General features: G+C 32.2%; 2 protein-coding genes and 2 long non-coding RNA genes across 5 annotated transcripts; 3 read left to right on the top strand and 1 right to left on the bottom strand.

Moving 5' to 3' along the window:
- Positions 1 to 1,418: 1,418 nt before the first annotated feature.
- LOC140184434 (uncharacterized) lies at positions 1,419 to 3,339 on the top strand. The gene is made up of 3 exons (XR_011881124.1): positions 1,419 to 1,489; positions 2,980 to 3,171; positions 3,275 to 3,339. It is a non-coding gene; the product is annotated as an uncharacterized lncRNA (long non-coding RNA).
- A 120-nt stretch (positions 3,340 to 3,459) lies between these two features.
- On the top strand, positions 3,460 to 5,491 carry LOC140184430 (uncharacterized). Its single transcript, XR_011881081.1, has 2 exons — positions 3,460 to 3,836; positions 4,797 to 5,491. It is a non-coding gene; the product is annotated as an uncharacterized lncRNA (long non-coding RNA).
- A 13,108-nt stretch (positions 5,492 to 18,599) lies between these two features.
- Positions 18,600 to 22,300, top strand: LOC112797297 (uncharacterized). Its single transcript, XM_025840152.2, has 4 exons — positions 18,600 to 18,936; positions 19,861 to 20,631; positions 21,583 to 21,630; positions 21,747 to 22,300. The coding sequence occupies exons 1-4, from the start codon at positions 18,748 to 18,750 to the stop codon at positions 22,068 to 22,070; spliced, it is 1,332 nt and encodes a 443-aa protein (XP_025695937.1). The 5' UTR covers positions 18,600 to 18,747; the 3' UTR covers positions 22,071 to 22,300.
- A 389-nt stretch (positions 22,301 to 22,689) lies between these two features.
- LOC112797290 (uncharacterized) lies at positions 22,690 to 26,165 on the bottom strand. 2 transcript variants are annotated; one of them, XM_072233781.1, is made up of 6 exons: positions 26,028 to 26,165; positions 25,680 to 25,735; positions 25,480 to 25,574; positions 24,131 to 25,363; positions 23,666 to 23,834; positions 22,690 to 23,393 (listed from the first exon to the last, which is right to left on the bottom strand). In XM_072233781.1, exons 2-6 carry the CDS (start codon positions 25,717 to 25,719, stop codon positions 22,765 to 22,767), a joined length of 2,166 nt encoding a protein of 721 aa, XP_072089882.1. In that variant the 5' UTR covers positions 25,720 to 25,735; positions 26,028 to 26,165; the 3' UTR covers positions 22,690 to 22,764. The 2 variants fall into 2 exon arrangements, with proteins under 2 accessions (XP_072089882.1, XP_025695927.1); XM_025840142.3 differs by having other exon boundaries at positions 25,480 to 25,559.

The raw sequence follows: 26,165 nt of genomic DNA, 5'->3' as shown, positions 1-26,165 counted from the left end.
CCTCAGTCTCAAAGAAGATACATTCAGGTGAGTTTTCGTGAATTATTTTCACTATTTTTCTTTTAAAAGCTTATATAATTGTTTACATCTACCAAATACTTTGTTACCTATCTTTACTAACCCATCTTCCTATCGAAGCAGAGAAGAAGAAAGCTAGGGCATTCCACGAAATGCAGCCCAAGGTTGAGAAAGAGATGGATAGTGTTTAAGGTTTTTATTTTCCCCTAAAATCAGATTTTCACTTATTTAAGTTTATTTGTTTCATTTTATCTGTTAATTTTAATTTAATGTTCAATATTGAGGTTTTGTTCAAGTTGGTAGTAAGTAGTGACATTTTCTATTATTTTCTTAAGGTTGTTGAAGATGAAAACCTAACTTTTACCCTTCAAGAGGCTAATTGAGACAATTAATTTCTTTTCTGTATGTGAAATCACTTGATATATTATAGTATGTGATTATAAAAGTATAAACTAGACAAAATTTAAATGAAAAAATATAAGCTGATTGTTGATAAGCTGTGATTTGTGGTTGGAAAATGTGATGGAATTGACTGAGATTATGGTGTGTGGTAACATGTAGGTAGATGAAGAGGATTGTTATGCAAAGATCCTAAAGAATGCTATTATCATGTGAGATGAATCAGCACTCCCATGGGTGGATCCAGCAATGACACAATAGCTACTAAAGGACTGCTCATGCCAAGGGACAGCAAATAGGAGAATAAGGCTAAGGATTTCAAATAAAGGATTTGTCCTCCTTTAGCTACCGTAATTTGTTTCCAAGGTTTGATACCATAGTTTTTCTTATTTAGTTTGTTACGGTATAGAACTTGAGTTCAGGCTTATTAGTCCTAAAGATGATTGGTGTGAATCATTTAGTACGTATCCCATGACATATGATCCCAGTTTTTGAATGGTGCCACAGGTTTTATCAAATTCATTTAAAAAATTGTAGAATCTGCTATGATTATTTCTACGTATTTTCAAAATTAAATATATTTTTTATACTTGCACCTGGAGTATTAGTATCAAGAAAACTAAATATATTTTCTCATATCTAATTAATGAGCAACATTGTGCATTGAATTGGACTAACAATAATTTAGTGGTTAGTAGAATCACTACTTTTCTTGACAAATGATATTTGAGAAGGAGAAAAAATCTCATTGATCTTGAGACAGATATGAGGAAGAATAATTTTCCTAACTTATATGTTTAGTTGTAGATAATTACTAGCTAATTGAATTTAGCAAACAACTTTCTTTTAACATAGTAATTCACAGAAATATGTATTCAAGCTATGTGTATTTTTACTATTTGTGCTTCAAGATGTTATTTTACAGTTATAAGTTGATTTACCCATGGCTCTTTAGTAAACAAAGCTCAAAACTTCAAGAATGCACATTTATGTCAGAAAAGGCGGTCAAATTATCAGGCTGGCGTAGCAAAAAAATACTGTCTTGGGAGAGGAACGAGAAATACCAATTCAGGTAGGAGTACAACAATCTTTTCATCATAAATCTTGGATCATGAATTTATAAAACGTAAATCATATGATGGAGTCTAGCACACAGAGTATATCATTTTCTGTCAGATATGTCGACTATGTGGCTAATTTACAAGCATGGAGGATAAAACTTTAAAACATATAATTAAAATTAAATATCAAAACATATGGACCACTGTGATTGCAAAAATACATAAACCACTAAGTTGAACATTAGAATTTACCACCAAATCTTGTGAATATTTTGAGCGTTTTTTTCTATTTGTTTTACTTGCTTTATTTAAGGCTAAATATTTTGTCTTAAGGCAGCTCTTTAAAGTAAGTTTTCAATTAATACTCCCGAACCAATTGGTTCAAGCCTTCAAGGTGTTAGGTGTTGAGACACTCCTAAGAATAATATACTTACTCAAGCCTCTTTTCTTAACACATGCACACCATAGGCATATAACTTGAATATTTCCTCTAAACATTGGTGTTCATAACCTCTTTGGGTTGCTAAGTGTTTTGCTACAAGCAGTGAGAACCCAGAAAATTTATGTTAGGGGCAAAAATAATACACATTACTATCAAAAGATATATTAATTTAAATTTAAAAAAATAAAAGTGCACATTAATTATTCGAATAAAAAAAACAAAAATTACATTAGTCGCTAACTTTTTTCTCTTCAAATCTTGAAGGTACTTCTCTTAGAATTTACCACCAAATTTTGGGAATATTTTGAGCATTTTTTCCCATTTGTTTTAAACTCTATCTTTTTGGCTTTTGAGATGATGCATGATGATAGGATACTATTTAGCATTTTTGAAAAAATAAATTTATATATAGAGAGAATATGATTTTATATGTGATTTTGTACGAAGAAATCTTAAAGACTATAAGACATTGTATTAACTAGCCTTTTAATTATATATCTCTTACATTAGGATTGATTTGTTTCTCTCCTTTTTTTTGTTTTCTTTTTTGTACTTCTTTAGACATCTGTTTGATTCTACAAAATAATATTAATGCAAGTTTATAGATAGCTAGATTAATTTGTAACAATCCATTCAAAGTTTCCAAACAATATAAAAAATAAAAATTGTTCATAGTCAAAATGATGCCTAAAGAGATCATGTATATGTTAATGAAGCTCTTCAAAAACTCAGTGTCTAAATTTGATTTACCAAATATATTAAGTTTGTCTTTTAATTAACTTTTTATTAATACAAGTATTTTTGATTAAATTGAAAGTTAAAATTTTCAAAAATCCAATTATACGACAGCGGATGGGAGAATACAAATACATGAGGGGAAGAAAAAATTTCTTGGTGCAATTTCCTTATGTGCGATTTAATAACAAATTGTGCCCTGTAATCATAATATTTCAAAATTAAAAATAAACAACAAAACTGATTGAATGGATTTTCAACGAAGTCCAAAGTTTCTTTGTGTCTTTTGTTGTGTGTGTGATTATGGTAATAATGTTTTGGCAGAGAAGATACAAAAAGGTCAATGCTGCTGTTAGAAGAGTGTCTGGCAAAGGAAAGAGAAGATGGTGGCAAGTGGAAGATAGAGTGGTTTGGAAGAAGAGGAGGGGAAGGAGAAGCCAGTGAAGGGTGAGAAATAGATCAAGCACAAAATGAAGATTGATTCATAGTTGAAAGTTTTGGAGAAAACTTATGTTGGTAAGTGAAAGTATTTTAACTATTTTTGAAAAATATTGTAATATTCCTTTTCTTTTGTTGGTTTTTTTTCACGGTTTTAGTGTTGTGCATTATTTTGGTTTAGAGGAGGCTTACCTTTCAGAAGTAGTGCAAGCTGAGTTATTTTGAGAGTATTTTCAAGTATTGGTAAGTGGTAACTAAGACCTTTATTTTGGGCATACTTTCAAGTAAGATGTTTTTGTTAAAAGTTTTTCGAATGCATTCACTTTGTCAGTAATTTTTGTTGCCATGCCTTCATAAAAATCATAGCTACCTGCACTGCTGAAGACCAGTTTAGAGATTAATGCCATCAACCTACTCAAAAGAGATATCTTGAATCTCAATATTAAATTGGCAGAGCTTTAGGGACTACTTAATGAGAAAGAGGCGAAGTTATCACACTATAAGAGGTAAGCATGTTCAATTCTCTCGAGATTCTAATGAGATATAAATATTGATTTTGTTAATTAGTTGTGATTGACGTATGGAAGGGAGTATTAGTTCATTGAGCAATTTTGCGAGACAAAAATTCTCATATGTCAAGAGGCTACATCCATCTCCTGCTTTTGGTAGTTTTCCTAATCTTGAAGCATTGGTAATTGAAGCAAGTAATGCTGAAGAAATGGATGAGAAACATTTTTGTACACGTAAGTGCTCAATATTCATGATAGGTGGATTTAACATCTTAAAACAAATATTCCTATATAAGCAATTCTATTCATCCATTTAATTATTTTTTAATAATTTTTAAAAATTAAAAAAAAAACTAAGATAACATTCTTAGCACACTGATATGTCCATACAAGACCAATGTATGATCAATTTTTTTTGTTATTTTTCAGCACATCTGAAATTGTGCAATTGAAACTAAAAAAGTAATAATTGAAATTGTCTTAAATAAACAGTAGTTTTCTATTATTAGAAAATTAAGTAGGCTTAGGCATCTAAAACATAAAAAATAAAAGTCGCTAAATATATGTATGTCATGTTGTATATCATACATATTCTTATTGTTATTTGTTTATGATGAGTTTGGAAAACTCTAAATTAACACTTGTGATGACTAAATATTATTAATTTAATTATTTACAAAAATATTAATTCATATATGGTGATCAAGTTAATTTTTGCTATGCAGTCTTAGCATTGGACCGAAAATAAAAGAAAATGTTGCAAGCCCAAATGCTTTATAAAAACCTTCAACATTAATACAAAAGTGCTCTGATTATTGGAGCTGAATTATTTTTTATTGGACCAGAATGAATCTCATTGCTCCAAAGCCCAACTATGATCTATGCTAAGTGATCTAATGCTTGATCCAAAAAAATCCATTAGGAAAGCAAATGTTATCATTTGCCTTGTGCCTTCCCACGGATTCTATTTCTCATTAAGGATGGATTTCAAAAATTAACTTGGTAGCATTGAAAACATAAATGAGAGAGAGAATATGAGTGACATGATTGATATGTTTAATGCTACACGCCACTCTAGCAAGGGAAGTAAAAGCAACTCATTTTAATTAATTTATTCAAACACACTTGATTGCTTTTCTTCACATTTTCTCTTCTCTCTCATCACTTTCCTTCTCTTATTCGGTTATTACACAGCAAACTATGGAAGCAAAACTTAGCTACCGAAATGAAGGAAGAGCACGCTACAAGACCATCTCAATGATGGCAAGAAAAAGAAAACAAAAAATATGCTGTGGCTGAGATTCTTATCACTTGTGGAAAGATTTTGTGATGCGATCTTAGCTTCTCCATACCAAAAATGGTTGAAGAAGATTTCGGCCAGCAAGGTGAAGATCCTTCGAGGCATGGCTTGTCTTTGATTTTGCTCAACCACCACAGAAGATAGCTAAGGTGGCTACGTGATGGAAAAGGCAGAGATTGGAGCAGATGAAGCCATCATCATCATGAAGCATCAAGGGCCAGAAATTTATCTTGGAGAGCAAGCCAAGGATGGAGCGCTTGGATTGATGAAGTCTGATGACCAAGGAAGAACTAGAGGTATTTGCATGTTGGGTTTTGCATGAGTTACCTCTTCTCTCGCTCTGGCCGAACCGGTTATGTGTGAAGAAAAAGAAGTTAAGCTTGGTTTTTGTTTCAACTGTGGAGGCTTCCCTCTTCTATAAAAAGGGTGAACAGCCACGGTTTGATTCAAGGAGTTAGAAGTAAGCAGTGAGAGTGCAAGGCACAGAATTCTCATAGCTACCTAAGCTTACAGATTTTCTTCTCCTTCAATGTATTCTGTTTTGTATTTTTCTGTTTAATTTTGTCATGTATTGAGTCTCATAGAAAAAGACAAACAGTAAGGTTTGTATGAAAAAGCCATAGAGCGAAAAAAGGCAGAGAGTGCAAAATTAAAAGAAAAAGCCATAGATGTCTTTAGAGTTCCTTTGTTAATCTATGTTGTGTTTCATGATTCTGTGGGAATCTCCTTGTAAGTTTCATGATTCTGTGGGAATCTCCTTGTAAGTTGGGTTAGCACTTTACAGTTTGTAATCAAGGAGATTATAGTGAAATTCCTTCACTGTTGTGATGGAAACTGGATGTAGCCTGCACTGCACTTAGCAGCTGAACTAGAATATATCTGGGTGTAATTTTCTCTCTCTTATACTCCATTTCTGTTTCTATTGCACAGGAGCTAAAACTGAAAAAATATCTCGTGCCAAGTGACGAGACAAAAATAAAAGTCTCGTGGCCAAGGACGAGACAAAAAATCAAAAAGTCTCCTCAAAGACCAGCAAGTGTAATCAAGCAAAAAAGGGGCTAAGATTCAACCTCCCCTTCTCTTAGCCACTGAAAATCATCAATTGGTATCAGAGATTGGTCTCAAAGAGATCAAGCTTTGCAGCTTGGAGAAAAGATCTACATGGCAGAAAGCAGTGGCTCAAATCTGGTGTCCTACAACCTTACAGAAAGACAGTCAAGTAATAGACCGCCTCTTTTCAATGGGAAAAACTATACCTATTGGAAGGAAAGAATGAAAATCTTTGTGCAAGCAGTAGACTACAAGCTTTGAAAGATCATCCTAGAGGTTCCTCAATTTCCAACTAACACAAGTGCTGAAGGAGTAGTCACACTTAAACCAGAAGCTAGCTGGACCGAGGAAGATAGAAAGAAGGTTGAGCTAAATGCCAAGGCTGTAAATCTACTCAACTGTGCTATCAGCTTTGAGGAATACAAACGGGTATCACGATGCACAACGGCAAAGGAAATCTGGGACAAACTTCAAATCACTCATGAAGGAACCACCATTGTAAGGAAGACTCGGATAGACATGTTAAACAGAGAGTATGAAATGTTTGCAATGAAGGAAGGAGAATCTATTGATGAACTATTCGAACGGTTCAATACCATCATTGTTGGCTTGGATGCTATGGGAATAACACATTCTGATTCTGTGCTTGTGAGAAGAGTGCTGAGATGTCTCACTAAAGAGTGGAAAACAAAAGCTTTAATTATTTCTGAGAGCAGTAGCCTTGATTCCATGACATTTGATGATTTGAGAGGAAACCTTCTTGCTTTTGAAAATACTTATTTGAAAAAAAGAGTCAAAAAAGAAAGGAATTGCTTTTTCTTTTGTAACTAACCCCCTGGATGATGAATCCAGTGATAACTCCTCTGAAAATGAATTTGTGTTGTTTGCCAAAAAATTCAGGAAAATGGTGAAGTTCAAAGGCAAAGGCAGCAGCTCAAGAAAATGAAGAAAGACCTTAGCAAAGTAACCTGTTACAACTGCAAGGAAATGGGGCATTTCAAATTTGATTGTCCCAAGTTAAAGAAGGAGGAGAAGAAAGAAGGGGGGAAGAAGAAGGGTCTGATGGCATCATGGGAAGACTTGAAAAATGACTCAGACAGTGATGAAGAATCTGAGACCAAGTCACAGCCTTGTCTCATGGCAAATCATATAGATTAGGTATTTTTTCAAAACCCTGACACTGAAGACCTTCATCTTATGATAAATCACCTTTCTGAAAAAATAAGATGTTTTCTGCTTGATAATCAAGATCTTGAACAACAAATTATCATTTTTAAAGCTGAAAATAATTTTCTCAAAGAAAAGCTAAGGGAGGCCGAAACTGCTTGTGATCTTGTGGAAGAAAATAAGCAGTTGAAAGCTCAACTTAGAAGTTGTGAAAGTGATCATTCGATAGTTGCATATGTAAACTGTTTTCAGGAAAATGAAGAGTTGATGAAAAATGTTAAAAGTCTTGAAAATGACTTAGCCAAGTTTATTCAAAATTCTGAAAATTTAAATCGAATTTTGGCTAGTCAAAAACCACTCTTTGATAAAGTTGGTTTGGGATTCTATAAATCTGATAAGAAACCTTCTTTTAAAAATAGAGCTTCTTCCTCTAATGACACAAGGTTTCAAGATCCCACCTACTTTAACAAAACAGCAACTCCAATGTTTTGTAGGCTATGCAACCGAAACGGTCATTTTCCCGTTCAGTGTTTTTTTGGTGAAATAATGATTGGTGATAAAGTTTACAAAATTGTTTTTTATTACAATGATTTGGGACATAGGAGATGGTTTAACGTGAAAGGATCCAAGAAAATTTGGATACCTGAGTTCACTTGAGCTCATTTTGTAGGTATGCCTAGCATCCAAGATGAAGGAAAATATGTGGTACATGGACAGCAGATGCTCTAGGCATATGACCGGAAAGACAACCTTTTTCATAAAGCTTGATGAATATGATGGATGACTTGTCACTTTCGGTGATGATGGTAAAGAAAAGATAGTGGCCATTGGAAAAGTTGGTAAAAGCTTTTCATCTTGTATAAATGATGTTCTTCTTGTAAATGGTTTGAAATATAATTTACTTAGTGTAAGCCAATTATGTGACTTGGGTTTTGAAGTCATTTTTAGAAAGTTTGTGTGTTTGGTTGTTTGTGAAAAAACTGGGGATATTCTTTTTGAAGCTAAAAGATTCAACAATGTGTATGGATTAACTCTTGAGGACTTGAAAGAACAAAATGTAACATGTTTTACTTCTCTTGAATCTGAAAAATGGCTATGGCATAGAAAGTTGGGTCATGCTAGCATGTACCAAATTTCTAAGCTAGTAAAGAAAAATCTGGTTAGAAGAATTCCTAAAATCAAATTTGATAAGGATCTTACTTGTAATGCTTGTCAATTAGGCAAACAAGTTAAATCCTCTTTTAAACCAAAAGATGGAATTTCAACCAAAAGGCCATTAGAGATGTTACACATTGATCTTTTTAGTCCAACAAGAACTCAAAGTCTAGGAGGTAAACACTATGGTTTGGTAGTGGTAGATGATTACTCTAGATTTGGTTGGGTACTTTTTCTTGCTCATAAAAATGATGCTTTCCATGCTTTCTCAACTCTTTGCAAGAAAATTCAAAATGAAAAAGATTTAAAAGTGGCCAATTTGAGAAGTGATCACGGAAAAGAATTTGAAAACCAACACTTTGAAAAATTCTGTGATGACTTTGGAATAACTCATAATTTTTTATGTCCTAGAACACCTCAACAAAATGTGGTTGTTGAAAGAAGGAATAGAAGCCTTCAAGAAATGACTAGGGCTATGTTATGTGAGAATGAGGTTCCTAAATTTCTATGGGCTGAAGCTGTAAATACAGCATGTTATATTTTGAATAGGACAATAATTAGAAAAGGGTTGAAAAGAACTCCTTATGAGCTATGGAAAGGAACCCCTCCAAATATTAAGTACTTTCATGTTTTTGGATGCAAATATTTTGTGCTTAACAACAAAGAAAATCTTGGCAAATTTGATCTAAAATCTTATGAAGGAATGTTTGTTGGATACTTTACCACTAGCAAGGCCTATAGGATTTATCTCAAAGAACATAGAACCATAGAGAAATCCATACATGTTACTTTTTGTGATTCTAATATAATTTCCAGTACTGTGATAGATAATGATTCAGATTGTGAAGAAGCTGAAACAAGCAAAGAAAATCCCAAGTCTGCCCAAAATGAAGAATCTGCCAGTCCAGTTTTGTCTCGTCAGAATGGAGGAGACATTTCCATTTTGTCTCCTGAGCCAGCAAGAGAAACTGAAACAGTGAGGCCCACAGAAGCTCATCAAAGCTCAACACCTCAAAGGAAGCCTAGAGAATGGAAGTCTATAAGGGGTTATCCTCATGACTTTATCATTGGAGATCCCTCTCAAGGTGTGACGACAAGATCCTCAACCAAAAGACAATCCGAACCAAGCAATCTTGTACTCTTGTCACAAATAGAGCCCAACAATGTCAAACAAGCTCTTGAAGATCCATCATGGGTGAAAGCCATGCAAGAGGAGCTTGCTCAATTTGACAAGAATGAGGTTTGGACACTAGTATCTCATCCGGATGGTAAGAAAGTTACGGGTACTAAGTGGGTGTTTAAAAATAAACTAGGTGAGGATGGACAAGTTGTTCGTAACAAGGCTAGATTAGTGGCCCAAGGTTACGATCAAGAAGAGGGTATAGATTTTGATGAGTCTTTTGCTCCGGTAGCTAGAATGGAAGCAATTAGGTTGCTTCTTGCCTATGCTACCCACAAGCGATTTAAAATGTTTCAAATGGATGTAAAATTTGCTTTCCTTAATGGCTTCATTGATAGAGAAGTGTATGTGGCACAATCCCCCGGTTTTGAACATAAAGATTTTTCAAATCATGTTTTCAAACTTTCAAAGGCTCTTTATGGCCTTAGGCAAGCTCCAAGGGCTTGGTATGAAAGGCTTAGTGCCTTCTTATTGGAAAATGAATTTCAAAGGGGTACCACCGACACAACTTTATTCATTAAAGCATCTAATGATGATATACTTCTAGTTCAAGTTTATGTGGATGATATTGTGTTTGGGTCAGCCAATGAGTCCTTGTGTGAAGAGTTTGGAAAACTCATGACTAGTGAGTTTGAGATGAGTTTAATGGGAGAGCTAACTTTCTTTCTTGGTCTCCAAATTAAACAAACTCCTAGTGGTACTTTTATTCACCAAGGAAAGTATGCAAAAGAACTTATGAAAAAGTTTGGCCTAGAAAACTCTAAACCAATAGGAACACCAATGCATCCAAACACTAAACTTGAAAAAGATGATGATGGCAAAGATGTGGATGAAACACGGTATAGAGGAATGATTGGTTCACTAATGTATCTTACATCCTCTAAAACGGATATTGTTCAAAGTGTAGTGTATGTTCAAGATTTCAATCTCACCCAAAAAAATCTCATCTTGCAGCCGTTAAACGCATCATTAGATACATTAAGGGAATATGTGATTATGGCTTGTGGTTTCCAAAATCTGATGATTTTTGTGCAGTAGGGTTTTGTGATGCAGATTATGCGGGAGATAGAGTGGATAGAAGGAGCACCTCCAGCATGTGTTGCTTCCTTGGAAGCTCACTCAACATGTGGTCAAGCAAAAACAAGCCACAGTAGCTCTATCCACAGCTGAAGCTGAATACATATCCGCTTCTGCATGTTGCTCACAATTAATTTGGTTAAAAACGTAGTTGGAAGATTACAAATTAAAGATCAATAGTATACCACTATTTTGTGATAACATGAGTGCTATAAATATTTCAAAAAATCCTGTTTTGCACTCAAGAACAAAGCACATTGAGATCAAATATCATTTTATTAGAGAACAGGTGCAAAAGGGTACTATTGATATTAAATTTATAAAATATGAAGATCAACTTGCTGACATTTTTATAAAACCCCTCTGTGAAGACAGATTCTGTTTATTAAGAAAAAGCTTGGGAATGATTGATCTTTTTTCTGTTGATAATTTGTGAAATTTTGATTCTGCCATGTTTTGTCTCGTAGGAATGAATGAGATAAAAATAAGAATGAAGGAAGAGACGTGATCTAGGGGGAAGCTGCGCAGAAATTAATTTTCGTGGGCCATACCAAATCTCTTTGACCCCACCATGACCGTTTTGTTAGTTCATCATTCTTTGAAAATCAAAATCTTTTTGTGGTCTTATCAAATCTAGTTGAAAGAGGCATAGTGTCAAATCAAATCTTTCCTTTCAATTAATCTCTTGATTTAAAGAAACCACTTTTTCAAATTCTTTGAAACCTCCTGGTTAATAACTGTGCTCTTGATGGTCATTAACTTCCTCCACCATCTCTCTCCAATCCACATTTAATGCATCCCTATCTTCCCTCTTCCCCCACTCTATTCGGTTCCTACTCAACCTCCTCATATTCCACTTCTCCATTTTCACTACCATGAAAAAGAAAACTGCTCCTAAGAAAAGCGAACGGATTTTCCTTTCTAAAAAGCCGTCCACACCCCAATCTCATACACATATACACATTCACTCCACAACATCATCTTCTCCCTCACCTCCTTCCAAACACACAGACACCATGAGAGGAAAAGTCATAGCCAAGAAAACTTCTTCAAGAAGGAAGAAAGGAAAGGAGCCTGAGGAGGAAGAAGAATCACAAACATCCTCTATTCCATCACCACCGCATTCATCACCCAAGAAGGCCACTCCAGGAAAGATTACTCAGAAGACTGACGGTTTTGCACTGCACGACACCACCGAACCTGCGAACTTGGAATCCATGGAATTCAAGAACAAGTTCAGCAAACTACACTCCCACTATGACCCTGCCAAATTCAACTCCTGCGCCTCATATGAATAACACAAAGATGTTCTAGATAGGCGTCATCTCTGTCTAACCTATCTTGTCAACCTTGACAATCTCTCCAACAAAGGAATAAATGTATCACCTCTGTTTGAATTGCTTCAATAGACTCCATTACTTCACATTCAAAAACCATTTTACCCTAGCTTAGTCCGAGAATTCTATGCCAACATGAGACTCATTGATGGCACCATCCACTCATATGTGAAAAGGGTTCACATCACTCTTGATACTGGAACTATTGGGACAGTGTTGGGGTACAAATATGAAGGGCCGAAAGCATACATGGCCGAAAAATGGGATGCTCAAGTCGGAGTTACTTATAGGGTTGTTCTTCAACACATCTGTGCAAATCTCCGTGGTTTGGATGGCACTACCCCTACCCATAAAGCCCTTGGTCCCGTCAACTCGCTACTGCACAGGATCATCACCCACATCTTGACCCCTCAAAGCGGCTCTCACAATAGAGTAACATATTCTGACTCTCTCATCTTATTTGCACTTGTTACCTCTGCTCCTATTTCTTTTGGTTATCTTATGATCCGCCATATGTGGAACTCGGTAAAGAGCACCAAAAAGGCAAATCTTCCCTATGGTATGTTCTTAACCAGTATCTTTGAATTTTTTAAAGTTGACCTTTTGAATGAGGCAGTAGAAAACAAAGTGTCAATGGTCAAAGGAGGTGGAGCTGTTAAAGGAACCAAGAGCAAGAAATCCATGGCTTCGGAGAGTGACTATGAGAACAGACCTGAGTCATCCAAAACAACCGAGTCCATTAAAGAAATTCTTACCAAATTTTCAACTATGTCCGAATTCATGGTCCAATCTCACAAAGCGGCACGCAAACTGGCATATGAAAGTGAAAGAGCTTGGATGAGATGCAAGGACAGGGTCAGTTTGATGTTAGAAAATTTGAAGAAGGAATTGGGAGATGCAAGTGAGGACGGGGCTGAAGAATCTGACTTTCATCTATCTGATGATTAATTCTCTGTTTAGTTTAGGATATTGGCTTAAGTAGGCTCAATTTGATATTATGTTTTGCTAGGTTTGATACTTTGTGATACTCTGTGATACTCTGTTTTGCTTAGTTATATTTTGCATATTATGTTTCCTGTGTCAAACTCTTTTTGCAGGTGCCCCTTTGATGACAAAAGGGGGAGAAAGTGCTGAAAATTGAAAATGGAAAACAGGGGATGAAACTCTCTTTTGAGAGTTCATGATCACCCTTGTTAAAAGGAATCACCTAATGCTTGATAAAGCACACTAATAATGCTTGGTTGATTATGATTGTGATGCATTTGTTTTGATATTATGGCTGCCTAGTTGTTAATTGATTCTTGTGAAAGTCTTATCTTGATGAATATGCTTGCTACCAGTGGAATAGGAATATTCTGATTCATCTTGGTAAACATGTTTGTAGAATAAGTTATTTTTAGCAGTTCCTTTAAGCATTGAGTATGGAAATAAATGTGAAAATTGCTGTGATCATGATGTGGTTAAAAAATATTTTCTTACCATAAGTATGTTTCTCTGATTTGATTGGAAAATATTTTAAAACAGCAATTTATGTTCAAAATTTTTTTGGTTGATTAGAGTTTGAGCAAAAAATCAATTTATGATATCAAATGAGTTTTGATTATCAATCTCTCTGCTCATAAATCAAGCATTTAGCATCATATAATGAATTTTCTAAATAACACTGTTACTTGAAGCTTGATTAACATGTTACAGGTTAGTGCTTCCCTTGGTAAAAATGGCATATATTAAGGGGGAGTCATGTGACAATTTGAAAGGGGGAGAAATTCAAAAGTTCAAAGGGAGTATTCTTTACTCAATCTTAAATTTCTTTCAATTTCAATTTTAATAATATTTGTCATCAAGGGGGAGATTGATGAGTTTGGAAAACTCTAAATTAACACTTGTGATAACTAAACATTATTAGTTTAATTATTTGCAAAAATATTAATTCATATATGGTGATCAAGTTAATTTTTGCTATGCAGTTTTAACATTAGGCCAAAAATAAAAGAAAATGTTGCAAGCCCAAATGCTTTATAAAAACCTTCAACATTGATGCAAAAGTGCTCTGATTATTGGAGCTGAATTATTTTTTATTGGGCCAGAATGAATCTCATTGCTCCAAAGCCTAACTATGATCTATGCTAAGTGATCCAATGCTTGATCCAAAAAAATCCATCAGGAAAGCAAATGTTATCATTTGCCTTGTGCCTTCCTACGGATTCCATTTCTCATTAAGGATGGATTTCAAAATTTAACTTGGTAGCATTGGAAACATAAATGAGAGAGAGAATATGAGTGACATGATTGATGTGTTTAATGCTACACGCCACTCTAGCAAGGGAAGTAAAAGTAACTCATTTTAATTAATTTATTCAAACACACTTGATTGCTTTTCTTCACATTTTCTCTTCTCTTTCATCACTTTCCTTCTCTTCTTCGGTTATTACACAGCAAACCATGGAAGCAAAACTTAGCTACCGAAATGAAGGAAGAGCACGCTACAAGACCATCTCAATGATGGCAAGAAAAAAAAAGTATGATGTGGCTGAGATTCTTATCACTTGTGGAAAGATTTTGTGATGCGATCTTAGCTTCTCCATACCAAAAATAGTTGAAGAAGATTTCGGCCAGCAAGGTGAAGATCCTTGGAGGCATGGCTTGTCTCTGATTCTGCTCAACCACCACAGAAGGTAACTAGGGTGGCTACGTGATGGAAAAGGCAGAGATTGGAGCAGATGAAGCCATCATCATCATGAAGCATCAAGGGCCAGAAATTCATCTTGGAGAGCATGCCAAGGATGGAGCGCTCGGATTGATGAAGTCTGATGACCAAGGAAGAACTAGAGGTATTTGCATGTTGGGTTTTGCATGAGTTACCTCTTCTCTCGCTCTGGCCGAACCGGTTATGTGTGAAGGAAAAGAAGTTAAGCTTGGTTTTTGTTTCAACTGTGGAGGCTTCCCTCTTCTATAAAAAGGGTGAACAACCACGGTTTGATTCAAGGAGTTAGAAGTAAGCAGTGAGAGTGCAAGGCACAGAATTCTCATAGCTACCTAAGCATACAGATTTTTTTATCCTTCAATGTATTCTATTTTGTATTTTTCTATTTAATTTTGTCATGTCTTGAGTCTCATGGAAAAAGGCAAACAGTGAGGTTTGTATGAAAAAGCCATAGAGCGAAAAAAGGCAAAGAGTGAAAAATTAAAAGAAAAAAACCATAGATGTCCTTAGAGTTCCTTTGTTCATTTATGTTGTGTTTCATGATTCTGTGGGAATCCCCTTGTAAGTTGGGTTAGCACTTTACAGTCTATAATCAATGAGATTATAGTGAAATTCCTTCATTGTTGTGATGAAGACTGGATGTAGGCTGCACTGCACTTAGCAGCTAAACCAGGATATATCTGGGTGTAATTTTCTCTCTCTTCTACTCCATTTCTGTTTCTATTGCACAGGAGCTAAAACTGAAAAAATATATCGTGCCAAGTGACGAGACAAAAATAAAAGTCTCGTGGCCAGGGACGAGACAAAAAATCAAAAAGTCTCCTCAAAGACCAGCAAGTGTAATCAAGCAAAAAGGGGGCTAAGATTCAACCCCCCTTCTCTTAGCCACTGAAAACCATCAGTTTATAATGTATAATCATTTATTGGTTTGAATTATGATTTCTTAAATGTTCTTCATATCTATGTGTCATTCTGATTTAGATGGAGGAGAATATGAAAAGTCGGTTGAACACCTTTGCTACATCTTTTTAGATTCGGAACTTCAACGAAAAAAACAGATTCTATTCGTTGGCATACTATAGTCATGTAAGTGATGTTGTAAAAATACTTTAGTGACGATAGCATCATCATTCTTTTTGCTTGATTCTTTAGGTTACACTTAGTAAGGATGAAAGTAATTACTTTATAAATGAGAATTGAAACTTAATTTGTAAACATGACACTTGGTTTACTATTTTTTTTAAATTTTTTTGTGAGATATATGTAAAAGCTATTTGGCTCTTTTTTCTTTTTATAATCCTTGAATATCTTGGTGAATAAGTGTATTGGTTTTGCTATTTTTTCTTTCTTTTTGATCTGCCACCTGAAGTATAACTACCGACTGGAGGAGGGGTGGATGGTGTTTATTAGATGTGCTATGGGTACTTTGTTATTATTTTGTTTATTCGTGTCCATCTATATCTTAGGGATAATCGTCTCCTTCTCCTCTTTTATGTTTTACAGCTTTTTATGGCAGCTGATAGTCTGACAAGGATTATACCATGTTCAACTTCTGAAAAATTTGAGATCCGAGATTATTGATTCTGATATTCTGAGCTAGGCAAACAATAAAGTGAAAAAAAAAGTTTCAAAGGTAATCAACCAAATATTTATCAGTTATAAGTTATCAATCTTTTATCATGAGTACATTGTAAACTGGCTCCCAAAATCTTTTTAATTAAAGATTGGTATTTAAGAATTGTGTGGGTCAAGGGAAAAAGGTCATAACAGTTACTTTGATATGTCTTTTACAGCTCCTATATCACGTCTGATTGGAAGTGTCTACAGCAAAAAAGTTTTGCAGTAAGTAATATCAAAATCAGTTTTTATAATTTTTTAGTATAGTATCAAACTGAACCTCAATTCTAATTAAGTTAGTATCTAGATCATAATCCACTGTTGTTTTTATTTTTAACATATTTTTATTGTTGACCTAATTTGGTATATTTAATCATATTTTACAAATGTAATATTTTTTAAGCTCTGTATTAGTGGGTTTTGTCTTTGATTTTATTTTATTTATTTACTTTTTAAGGGGAAGCTAGGCTTCAAACATGACGCTATTTCTCTTTGAGAGTAAAATCATAATTATCTGTTAAAAGAACTATTGAACATATAAATAGTAAGTAAAGGATTTAAATTTTTCATTCTATTGATTTGTAAAGGGGGCGGATCTTTTGCTACGAAAGATTATTAAAATCCTTAAATCATTGAGTTTCATTTTAAATATTTTTATATTCTTATTTCTTGTATTTGAATCGAAGGTAACAAAAATAATATTTATTGAATGTCTCTAAGATATTGAAATGGTGAGAAAACTAATTTTTTAATTTTATAAGATCTATATATGCTTTCTTACCTTTATTTATAAATAACAATATCAATTAGGAAGTTTCAGTAATCGTATGCCAATGATTATGGAAAATTGGTCAATAGTTGGTTTTAGAAAATTTTACTATACCATTTTTTTAAGCATAGAATTCTAAATATATAAATTTTTTTGCAATAGTATACTGACAAGTTTGGATCAAACAAACTCATTCAGTTACACATTTTAAAAATTTAAGAAGAGGTGAAAATTCAACGTAAAAGATCTTTTGCTTTTAGAAATATATGTATATGCAAAAAGAAAAAAGAAAAATAAAGAACACTGACACATCAAATAGAAAAGAAAAGAAAAATAAAGAAACTAACAAAAGAATAAAAAAAGTGAAGAATTGAACAAACTATGAATTTTTTTTGTTCAATTTTATATCATTGTCAAAAAAAATTATCATTTAGCTATACTAAAAACATTCATTAATAATACTCCAACATAATTTAAATTCTATAAAATTTATATTCTTTGAGAATTTGTGTGTACAAATTGATTGAAGTTGGTATCATGCATGATTATGTTTGTGAAACATTAATCATAAATGAAGATAAACTCTCTCATTTATATTTTTTTGTTATTAAATAAAAATTATAAATAATTTGTTCATTAATTTTTTTTGGTCTATTTATTATTAGGAGTAGAAAAGATGGAAGTTAAAAATATTTATCGGTTTAAACATCAATATAATAAAAAAATTGAGATAATTTTTTTTTTGTATACTAATAAATTAATTCTTTCAATAAATATATGTATTAATGTTTTTGTATACAAACTATACATAAATATAATAAAGTAAATTAAGTATAAGATTTGTGTGTAACGCAAACCATATATTAGGGATCTAATAATATAACTAAATGTTATTTTATTGGTATTCGTACATTGTATGATTACAATATAAACTATTTTTATTAAAATTTTAATTTTTTTAATTGTATTATAATAATAGAGTATAATAATATTTATTTAAATATACAAACATAATAACTTTTATATTTAAATAGAATTTACTAATATGGACTAAAAAAATAATAAAATTATTTTGGTTTTTAAAAATAGAAAATGGAATAATCTTACATTGTACAATAAATTTTTAATTTTTTATATATGAAAATTTTTTTAAATTAAAAATAACAACTATTATTATCAATAAATAAATATTAATAAATTTTTATAATAGAATAATATTTAGCTTGGACGTAGCCCGAATTTTATACTAATTTTATTTAACTTTTATTAATTTTGGAAGAATATTTATAAGAAAAGTCTAAATAAAATATTGGATATTTCTTCAAACCAAAAGAAATATTGTGAAATAAATTCTTCCTAGCTCTCTAAACAATTTTAAGGGAAAAAAAAAGAGAAAATATATATAGAAAAAAGTGGAGGTTTATAAGAGAGAAACTTTGTGAGATTTGAAAAGGCAATTCTTCAGCCATGCATGCACACTCTCCCCCGAAATTTCCGAAACAAAAGCTTCAAATTCTAGTCACCTTCGTTCACAATCATACAAATTATCCCAACATCTAATCATTAATTGCAAAAGAAAAAAAAAAGGACGGCTAAAAAATAAACACTCCAAATAAAAACAATAAAAAAAACAACCTTTTTGGGTGGCAAACAAAAACAAAGAGAAAAACATTAAAAAAAATAAAAAAAAAGGATCACTTTCCAAAATTTGAAGCAAAAGGGTGAAACATTATCCTTTTCTTTTGTGGTGAATTAATTGTGATCATATATAGGAAGAAGGTGGTGATTGATGATGTCGTGTTCTCCATCATCATCATCATCTGAAGAAGAAGATGAGAGCTTTGAATCTTATCGAAGAGGAGGGTATCATGCTGTTAAAATTGGTGATCAATTTGCAGGTGGTAGGTACATAGCACAAAAGAAGCTTGGTTGGGGTCAATTTTCCACCGTTTGGCTTGCTTATGATACTAAAGATGAGGTATATATAAATATATAATTATAAATTTAATTTTTATATATTGTCAATAAAAAAGTTTTACACAGATAATTAATCATGTATTGAATAAGTTCCTTCAAATCCATGTTATGATTATTTGTTATGTTATGGAGTTGTTTTGTATTGCCCTAACTACAAGACACACGGTAAATTATAACGGTTTATTTTGGTAATAGCGACGGTTTATTTTTACTTTGTAACTTGCGAGAGAATTGATTTAATTTTTGAGATGGATATGTTATGTTCTTAATATTATTAAACTTTTTCTTCATGTCATTGTGGCAACTGTAACTTTGAAATTATAGGTACACATATTTTGGGTGTGCTAGTTAATTATCCATCATGAGTTAACATCTTTTTGTTCTTCCTTTTCTTTTAGACTTTGAACAGAGTTCGATATTGTTTCTGTTCATTATTTTTATTTTGATTGTTTTATGAACTCTTTTGACTATTAGATTTTTGTTACCTACGGTTTGTAATTATTTTTTTAAGGATAAAAACAATTATCTATCATGATTTGTCAATTTTCTCTATTTGGCTGACAGTGGAAAATTTTTTTATCATTTTTTATTTATCAAATTAAGATAATATTTTGAGTCTTTTTTTAACCTATGTTAATACTTGTAAGCCATTTTATTTTTTAAATATAATTAAAAAGTATTTAACTAGTTTTCAGATAAAAAAAAGACAAAAATAATAATATTAAAAAAATAAAAAATAATTAGAAGTTATCTTATTTAACATTCATTAATTATTTGACTATTTTTTTTTTTACCAAATATTTTCAAAAAAAAATATATAGAATAAGTTAAGCAATATTTAAAAAAAAAAAAAACAAAATCATATGTACAAACATAATTATTATGATTGATGAATGAACAAGTTTGTTTTCTTATGATTTTTCAGAAATATGTTGCTCTAAAGATCCAGAAAAGTGCAGCACAATTTGTTCAAGCTGCACTTCATGAGATTGATATCCTTTCAGCCATTGGAGATGGATCTCCTTCACACACAAAATTTGTTGCTCAACTAATTGATCACTTTAAGCACACAGGTCCAAATGGCAATCACCTTTGCATGGTTCTTGAGTTTCTTGGTGACAGTTTGCTTCGTCTAATCAAATACACTCGTTACAAAGGAATTCCACTGAAAAAAGTTAGGGAGATTTGCACTTGTATATTGATTGGTTTGGATTACTTGCATAGAGAACATGGCATCATCCACACTGACCTAAAACCCGAAAATATTCTTCTTATTTCTCCCATCAATCCATCTAGAGACCCTTTAAGCACAGGAGCATCTCCCATTCTAGAAAGACCTGAGGGAAGCATCTCTCCATCTCCTAGTCACATGGAGAAGAGGCTTAAGAGGAGGGCGAGGAGGATGAGTATGAGTTTATCAATGGGGCGAGGCGATTCAATAGACGAATATCCGAAAAGGAACATAGAAGAAATTGATGTTAGGTGCAAGATAGTTGATTTTGGGAATGCTTGTTGGGCTGATAATCAATTTACAGATTTGGTTCAAACAAGGCAGTATAGAGCTCCTGAGGTTATATTGCAAGCTGGCTATTCCTACTCTATTGATATGTGGTCTTTTGCTTGTATTGCTTTTGAGCTTGCCACTGGTGATATGTTGTTCAACCCTAGGGCTGGACAGGGTTTTAGTGAGGATGAGGTATGTATCATATTTTTTTTTTTGACTCACTGCTGCACTACTAAAAAAATTACTTTTAGCAATTATTTATGGTGTTTTTAGCTATAATGAAAATAGTTACTAAAATGTTTGTCGATAATTAGATATTAGTTGTATTATGTTTTGTGGTTAAAAAATTTTAGTTGTAATTATATAATTATCGGTGAAAATTTTTCAGGAACAACAAAAAGTATATAACTACTATTATAACAATAATAATAACGATAAATATATAATTTTTGTAAAAATATAAGTTAAATAATACATATTATGATCATTATATTATTGTTACTAAAAATGATTTTTATTATAATGCTAATCCAACTTGAATTATATTACATTAATATTTGTGAAGGTTAACTAAGATTACACTCGGTTACATTTTTATTTGTCATGTCTATTAACATCTTTAGAAGAGACATAAATAAAAGTGGTTACTTATATAAATATGTTTTTAGATGAAGATAAAAGACTGAGATGTAATTATATATTATTTTAAATAATTTAATAAAATATATTAAATTATCTAAAAAAATTTAATTATTATTTTCACATTATGCAAATAAATATTATTATTCTGTTATTAAAACTTAAAAAAAATCATTAATTTTTCTGTTGCTAATGCAGCTTACATTTGTCATTAGTTATTAATTAAAAAATTCATCAAAAAAATCTGTCGCTAATAAAAAATTTTTAGTAATATTTATAAACAGAAAAATATCATATATACTATCAGTTAACCACAAAGGAGGTGGGTGTATGTCATTATTACACAACACAAATCTTTCCATGGTTATTTGTTTATCCATATAATTATTAATGAAACAACCAATTATTATTGCTTTAAAACTTGATGATGAACTACCAAATAAAGTCTTTAAGGTGACAAAGCATATGGGAAAATATTAATCTTATGCATTATGTTGTTTGCAGGATCACCTTGCTTTGATGATGGAACTCCTAGGAAAGTTCCCTAAGAAGGTATATATAGTATACAATGGTCAAATGAAATAAAAGTATTGTGAAATTTAGACAATAAAATTATGAAAAATATTTAATTTGTAATTCTATTAATATATATATTTTTTTTCAAATAGATGGCTACTTCTGGGGCGAAATGTAAGGATTTCTTTGACAGATTTGGAGATTTGAAAAGAATTAGGAGACTAAAAATGTGTCCACTGAAGAAACTGTTGGTTGAAAGATACAAATTTTCAGAGAAAGATGCCAATGAATTTTCAGAATTTCTTTTGCCACTTCTTGATCTTTCACCAGAGAAAAGGCCAAGTGCACAACAATGCTTGCAACACCCTTGGATCAAGGACATAGACTATGCTCCATTTGACATCATCAATAATGGAAATAGTCTTGAAAATCTCAATGTTGGCATGAGAAACCTTCAAATTGCTGTAGGGAAGTGAATCAATTGGAGAAAAATTCATAAGATTCTTTTATTTATTTATTTATTTACTTCTTGGGCTCACTTGCAAAAATGCAATAATTTGGTGAAGAGTTTTGTTTTCACCCGGGAGATCTTTTTGACAAAAGTAAATGGCAATTTGTTTCTATATTGTTCTTATTATTTTTTAAGTATGAAAAATTCATGTATTCATTCAAACACAAGTTATTTTGTTTTTGTTCCTTTTTCAAAGTTGAAAAATGTATTGATAATACAATGATAAGAAGTTGAACGCTACATTTTGATATGAAACTTTAAGAAGATATGTTATATTTTGTAATATGGTTTAATATGTTATTAGTGTTTATAGTTTATAATTTTATTAAATTTTTAATTAGATTTTTATAGTTTAAAAATTTGTACTTGAATTTTTATGTTAGATATAAAAATTTGTAATTAGATCTTTTTTAGTTATTAAAAACTATAAAACCATAAAAAGTTAAAAACTTAAATAAAAATTTGATAAAACTATAAAAATCAATTGAGTAATTAAATCTTGAAATCAAATTCATAAGAGATATCAATGGATCAATCAATGAATTAAATGAAAAAAAAAACTCAATAATATGATAGACACAATATTTCAATAAAAAATCTTAAAATTGCAAATGTACAATAAATCATTCTTAACAAATGTACAATTTTACCCCTCACATTTAAAATCCCATCATATCCTTTATGAGTTCTTCAACCAAATCATCACTAATTGAACATGCCATCTCCATTTCTAAGACATTGATCTCATCATTCATTAGTCCATACAATGACATGGATCCAAAATCTTGTGCCTTCAAACTATCAAATGAATAAGAACATGTGTTAGACATTGGAGGATACAACGAAACATGGATAATGTCCCATACTAGCTTCAATAGTTCCTTCCCACATGGTGGAGTTTGTATTATGCATGAATTATTGAGTTTCCTTCTGAATTTAGACATTGTCAAAGGTTGTCCAAGAACAATGGAAAGTGCCTCGTTTAACAAATCAAGTAACATTTTGTGATCTAACTTGTTATCAATAATATTCTCTTTAACCAAACATTTCTTGTGAGATTCTTCCACTTCTTCAAAAATTGAGTTGGCTATAGGCTTTGTAAATGTGTCCTCTCTTTGAAGGTATTTGTCCCATGATCCAAAGTAAAGTCCAGAAGCAACAAGAAGATCTCTTATATAAGTCTCCGCCGGATCGAGTAGCCGTTCTAATTTGTACTCGGCAGATTTTCGCTTTGTTGCGAATTCCTCTGAGCTGTCAAACTCAAGTTGGCTAAGTTGCTTACTTAGTTCTGCCAATTCAACAAGAGAAGAAAACCATTGATGAAAATTAGAATTTCTTGTGTCCTAAGGAACCAAAATTAGAATTACTAAAGTGAATTTGACATGAAAATTCAAGCCCAAGGTCTTACAAGCAAGGTTATTAATCATCCATTTGAAGGAAATATGGAATCTAAAACATAAAATATATGTTGATAGAATAAGAAATCTATGATAAGAAACATGGATTTCTTTTATCTAAATTACTGAACTGTTTATAATAATAATAATCATTGTTCCCCACCATTTAAATCAGAGCTGATATCTCCATAAACCTGTGGCATAATGCTATCATCTACTGAAGATACACTTGGAGTTGAAATTGGACTTAAAATTGCATTCTGCCTCCAAAGTTCTTCATGAACACTGCTACACATAGATGCAGGACTAGGAGGAACCTCGGTGAAGTTATCCTAAACATCATATATATATATATATATAACAGAAAATATGATGATTGATTAGATAACATCATGAAAAAAAAAAAAACCTTGTGCAAAATCAAATTTCATAATGGATAGTGCTAAAAACTTTGCAACCAAGTTCCTATATTGTGCGAAAATTGTTCGAATATTTTCTCGACTAGTCCCTCTAATTTAAAAATATTGCGATCAAGTCCTTATACAGTTATCATTGATTACAGGGGCTTGATCGCAAAATTTTGGAGCTTAAGGGATCTAATTGTAAATTGAATGAGGATCAAACTTACATGGTTTCTCCCATGTTTCATGAGAACAGTTGGTCCACTTCTAATGTCTCTCACCATGAAACCATCTTCAATGCTATTAGGAGTTTCAACCATTGAATGAATCCTTTTGGCAAAAATCTTGCCTCTTAGACCAAACTTTTGTTTAAGATAAGAAACTTTTTCTCTAATTCCAAATCTATCTTTCTTCTTCTTCTTAGCATCAAAAGACATCCTTTCAAGATCTTCAAGCTTCTTCCGAATTTGATCACCGTTCGAAAAGCGGCTAAATCTTCCTGATAGAGGAGCTGACAAGGATCTTACAAGGTTCATTGGAGATAACTCCTTCTGAAGCAATGAATCATCATTCAAATTTGCATACTTCATTGTTCCTCTGCTGATAAATTCAGGGGAACTCTGTCCATTGAACTCGATTTCACTTCGAAAAGATCTTGTTGATTGTGAATGGAGTAAATTTGCTTCAACAACATCCCTAGTCACAAAATCTGTGAACTCGCTTGATCTATGACAAACCACTTCTTTAGAATTGGATTGTTTTTTAGTGTTATGTCTCTCATTTTCGCTTCCTCGAACCGATGAAGAACACTTTTCCAAAGTACTTTTCCCCTGCATTTCACTTAACAACTTCACCTTAACTTCCTCAAGAAAATCTTTTACACCAGTACTTGTTCTCCCTTGTGAAGTTTCTGATGAATTGATCAAACTCTCTTCATGGTAGCAATAAGGCTTCAAGATAGTTATCTGAGTTGGTGAAAGTGATGTATCTTCAAATCTTCTTCTAGATTTGTTCATTGCTACCTTTCCCTTTCCCTTTCTCTTTGTCTTTGAATTTGTATTACATGGAACCATTTCTTGAACACTCTTGGTTCTTTGCGAAACGCTTCGAATTCTTTCATCAACTTTTGGACCCTCCTTAAGCCTTGATGCTTGATATGCTTCAAATTCTCTCTTGAATTTCTTGAGTTCTTCTTCCAGCAGCATTGGATTTGTGAACTTTTTTCCCATTCCATCATCATCAAAGATCTTATTCTCCATATTTTGATCAGTTATGCACTGATCTGATAGAAGAACAACAGATCTAGATCCTAATGGCATCATATCTAATCCCATCAACCTCGCCACGATGCTTGGTACATTATTTCGGTTGCATGATTGTGTAGATAACTCCTCATTCATCAATTCTCTCACTGAATTCACATTTGAATAACCATTGTTCTTTGATCCTTTAGTAGAGTGCTGAAATTTCAAATTTGAGTATATTTCATTGTAAGGGAATTAATTATAAAGAGAAACAAGTCACTATGATTAAAAGAAAAACTTGAAGGGTCATTGTTACTCAAAGAAAAACTTACAGGTAATTTAACTTCTGGATTGTACATAATCTTTGATGCTTCTTCTTGCAGCTTCATGCTTTGTTGTGAATTATTCATACCTGCAAAAATAGATACTAGTGGAAAAATTTACATAAAAGTACACAAAATTGAATAAATATTCTATTGATTAAACCACATAGGAACTAAGCTCTTATGGAAAATTAAAAAACGCTTATTACCTTCACTATGTCTCTTATGGTTATGAACTTTTCTGGCCATTATTCAACCCTGAATACTGAATTCAAAAAGCATAGAGTAAGCCTTTACATATAGATAATAATTTAACACTAACATGCTAAAATTAACTAAGATTCAGATTACAACAGAAGCAACTAAGAAGAAGAAAGAAGTGAGATTAAGGAAAGCATGCAATAATATATTAATATTAACATGATGAAAACTTCTTAAGCTTATATCTAAATAAATATGTTGCTTAAAAACTAGCTCATACATGTTTCAATGCAAGATTTTAGAGAAGAGTGGAAAACTTAAAAGAGTTGAGTATGTTATATATTGTATTGACATACCAATGATGAGAACAAACAGAACAAAAGAAAGTATCAACCAACTCAAAAAGAAGAAGATGGGTGTGCTTGAAAAGCATCAAAGGTTGCAAATTGAAAGAAAAAACTTAGATGGGGTGGCATGTCGCATACTCATATATA

This window comes from Arachis hypogaea, chromosome 1 (genome assembly GCF_003086295.3).
Source record: "Arachis hypogaea cultivar Tifrunner chromosome 1, arahy.Tifrunner.gnm2.J5K5, whole genome shotgun sequence".
Taxonomy (NCBI): domain Eukaryota; kingdom Viridiplantae; phylum Streptophyta; class Magnoliopsida; order Fabales; family Fabaceae; genus Arachis; species Arachis hypogaea.
This window is presented reverse-complemented; position numbering and strand designations above follow the sequence as displayed.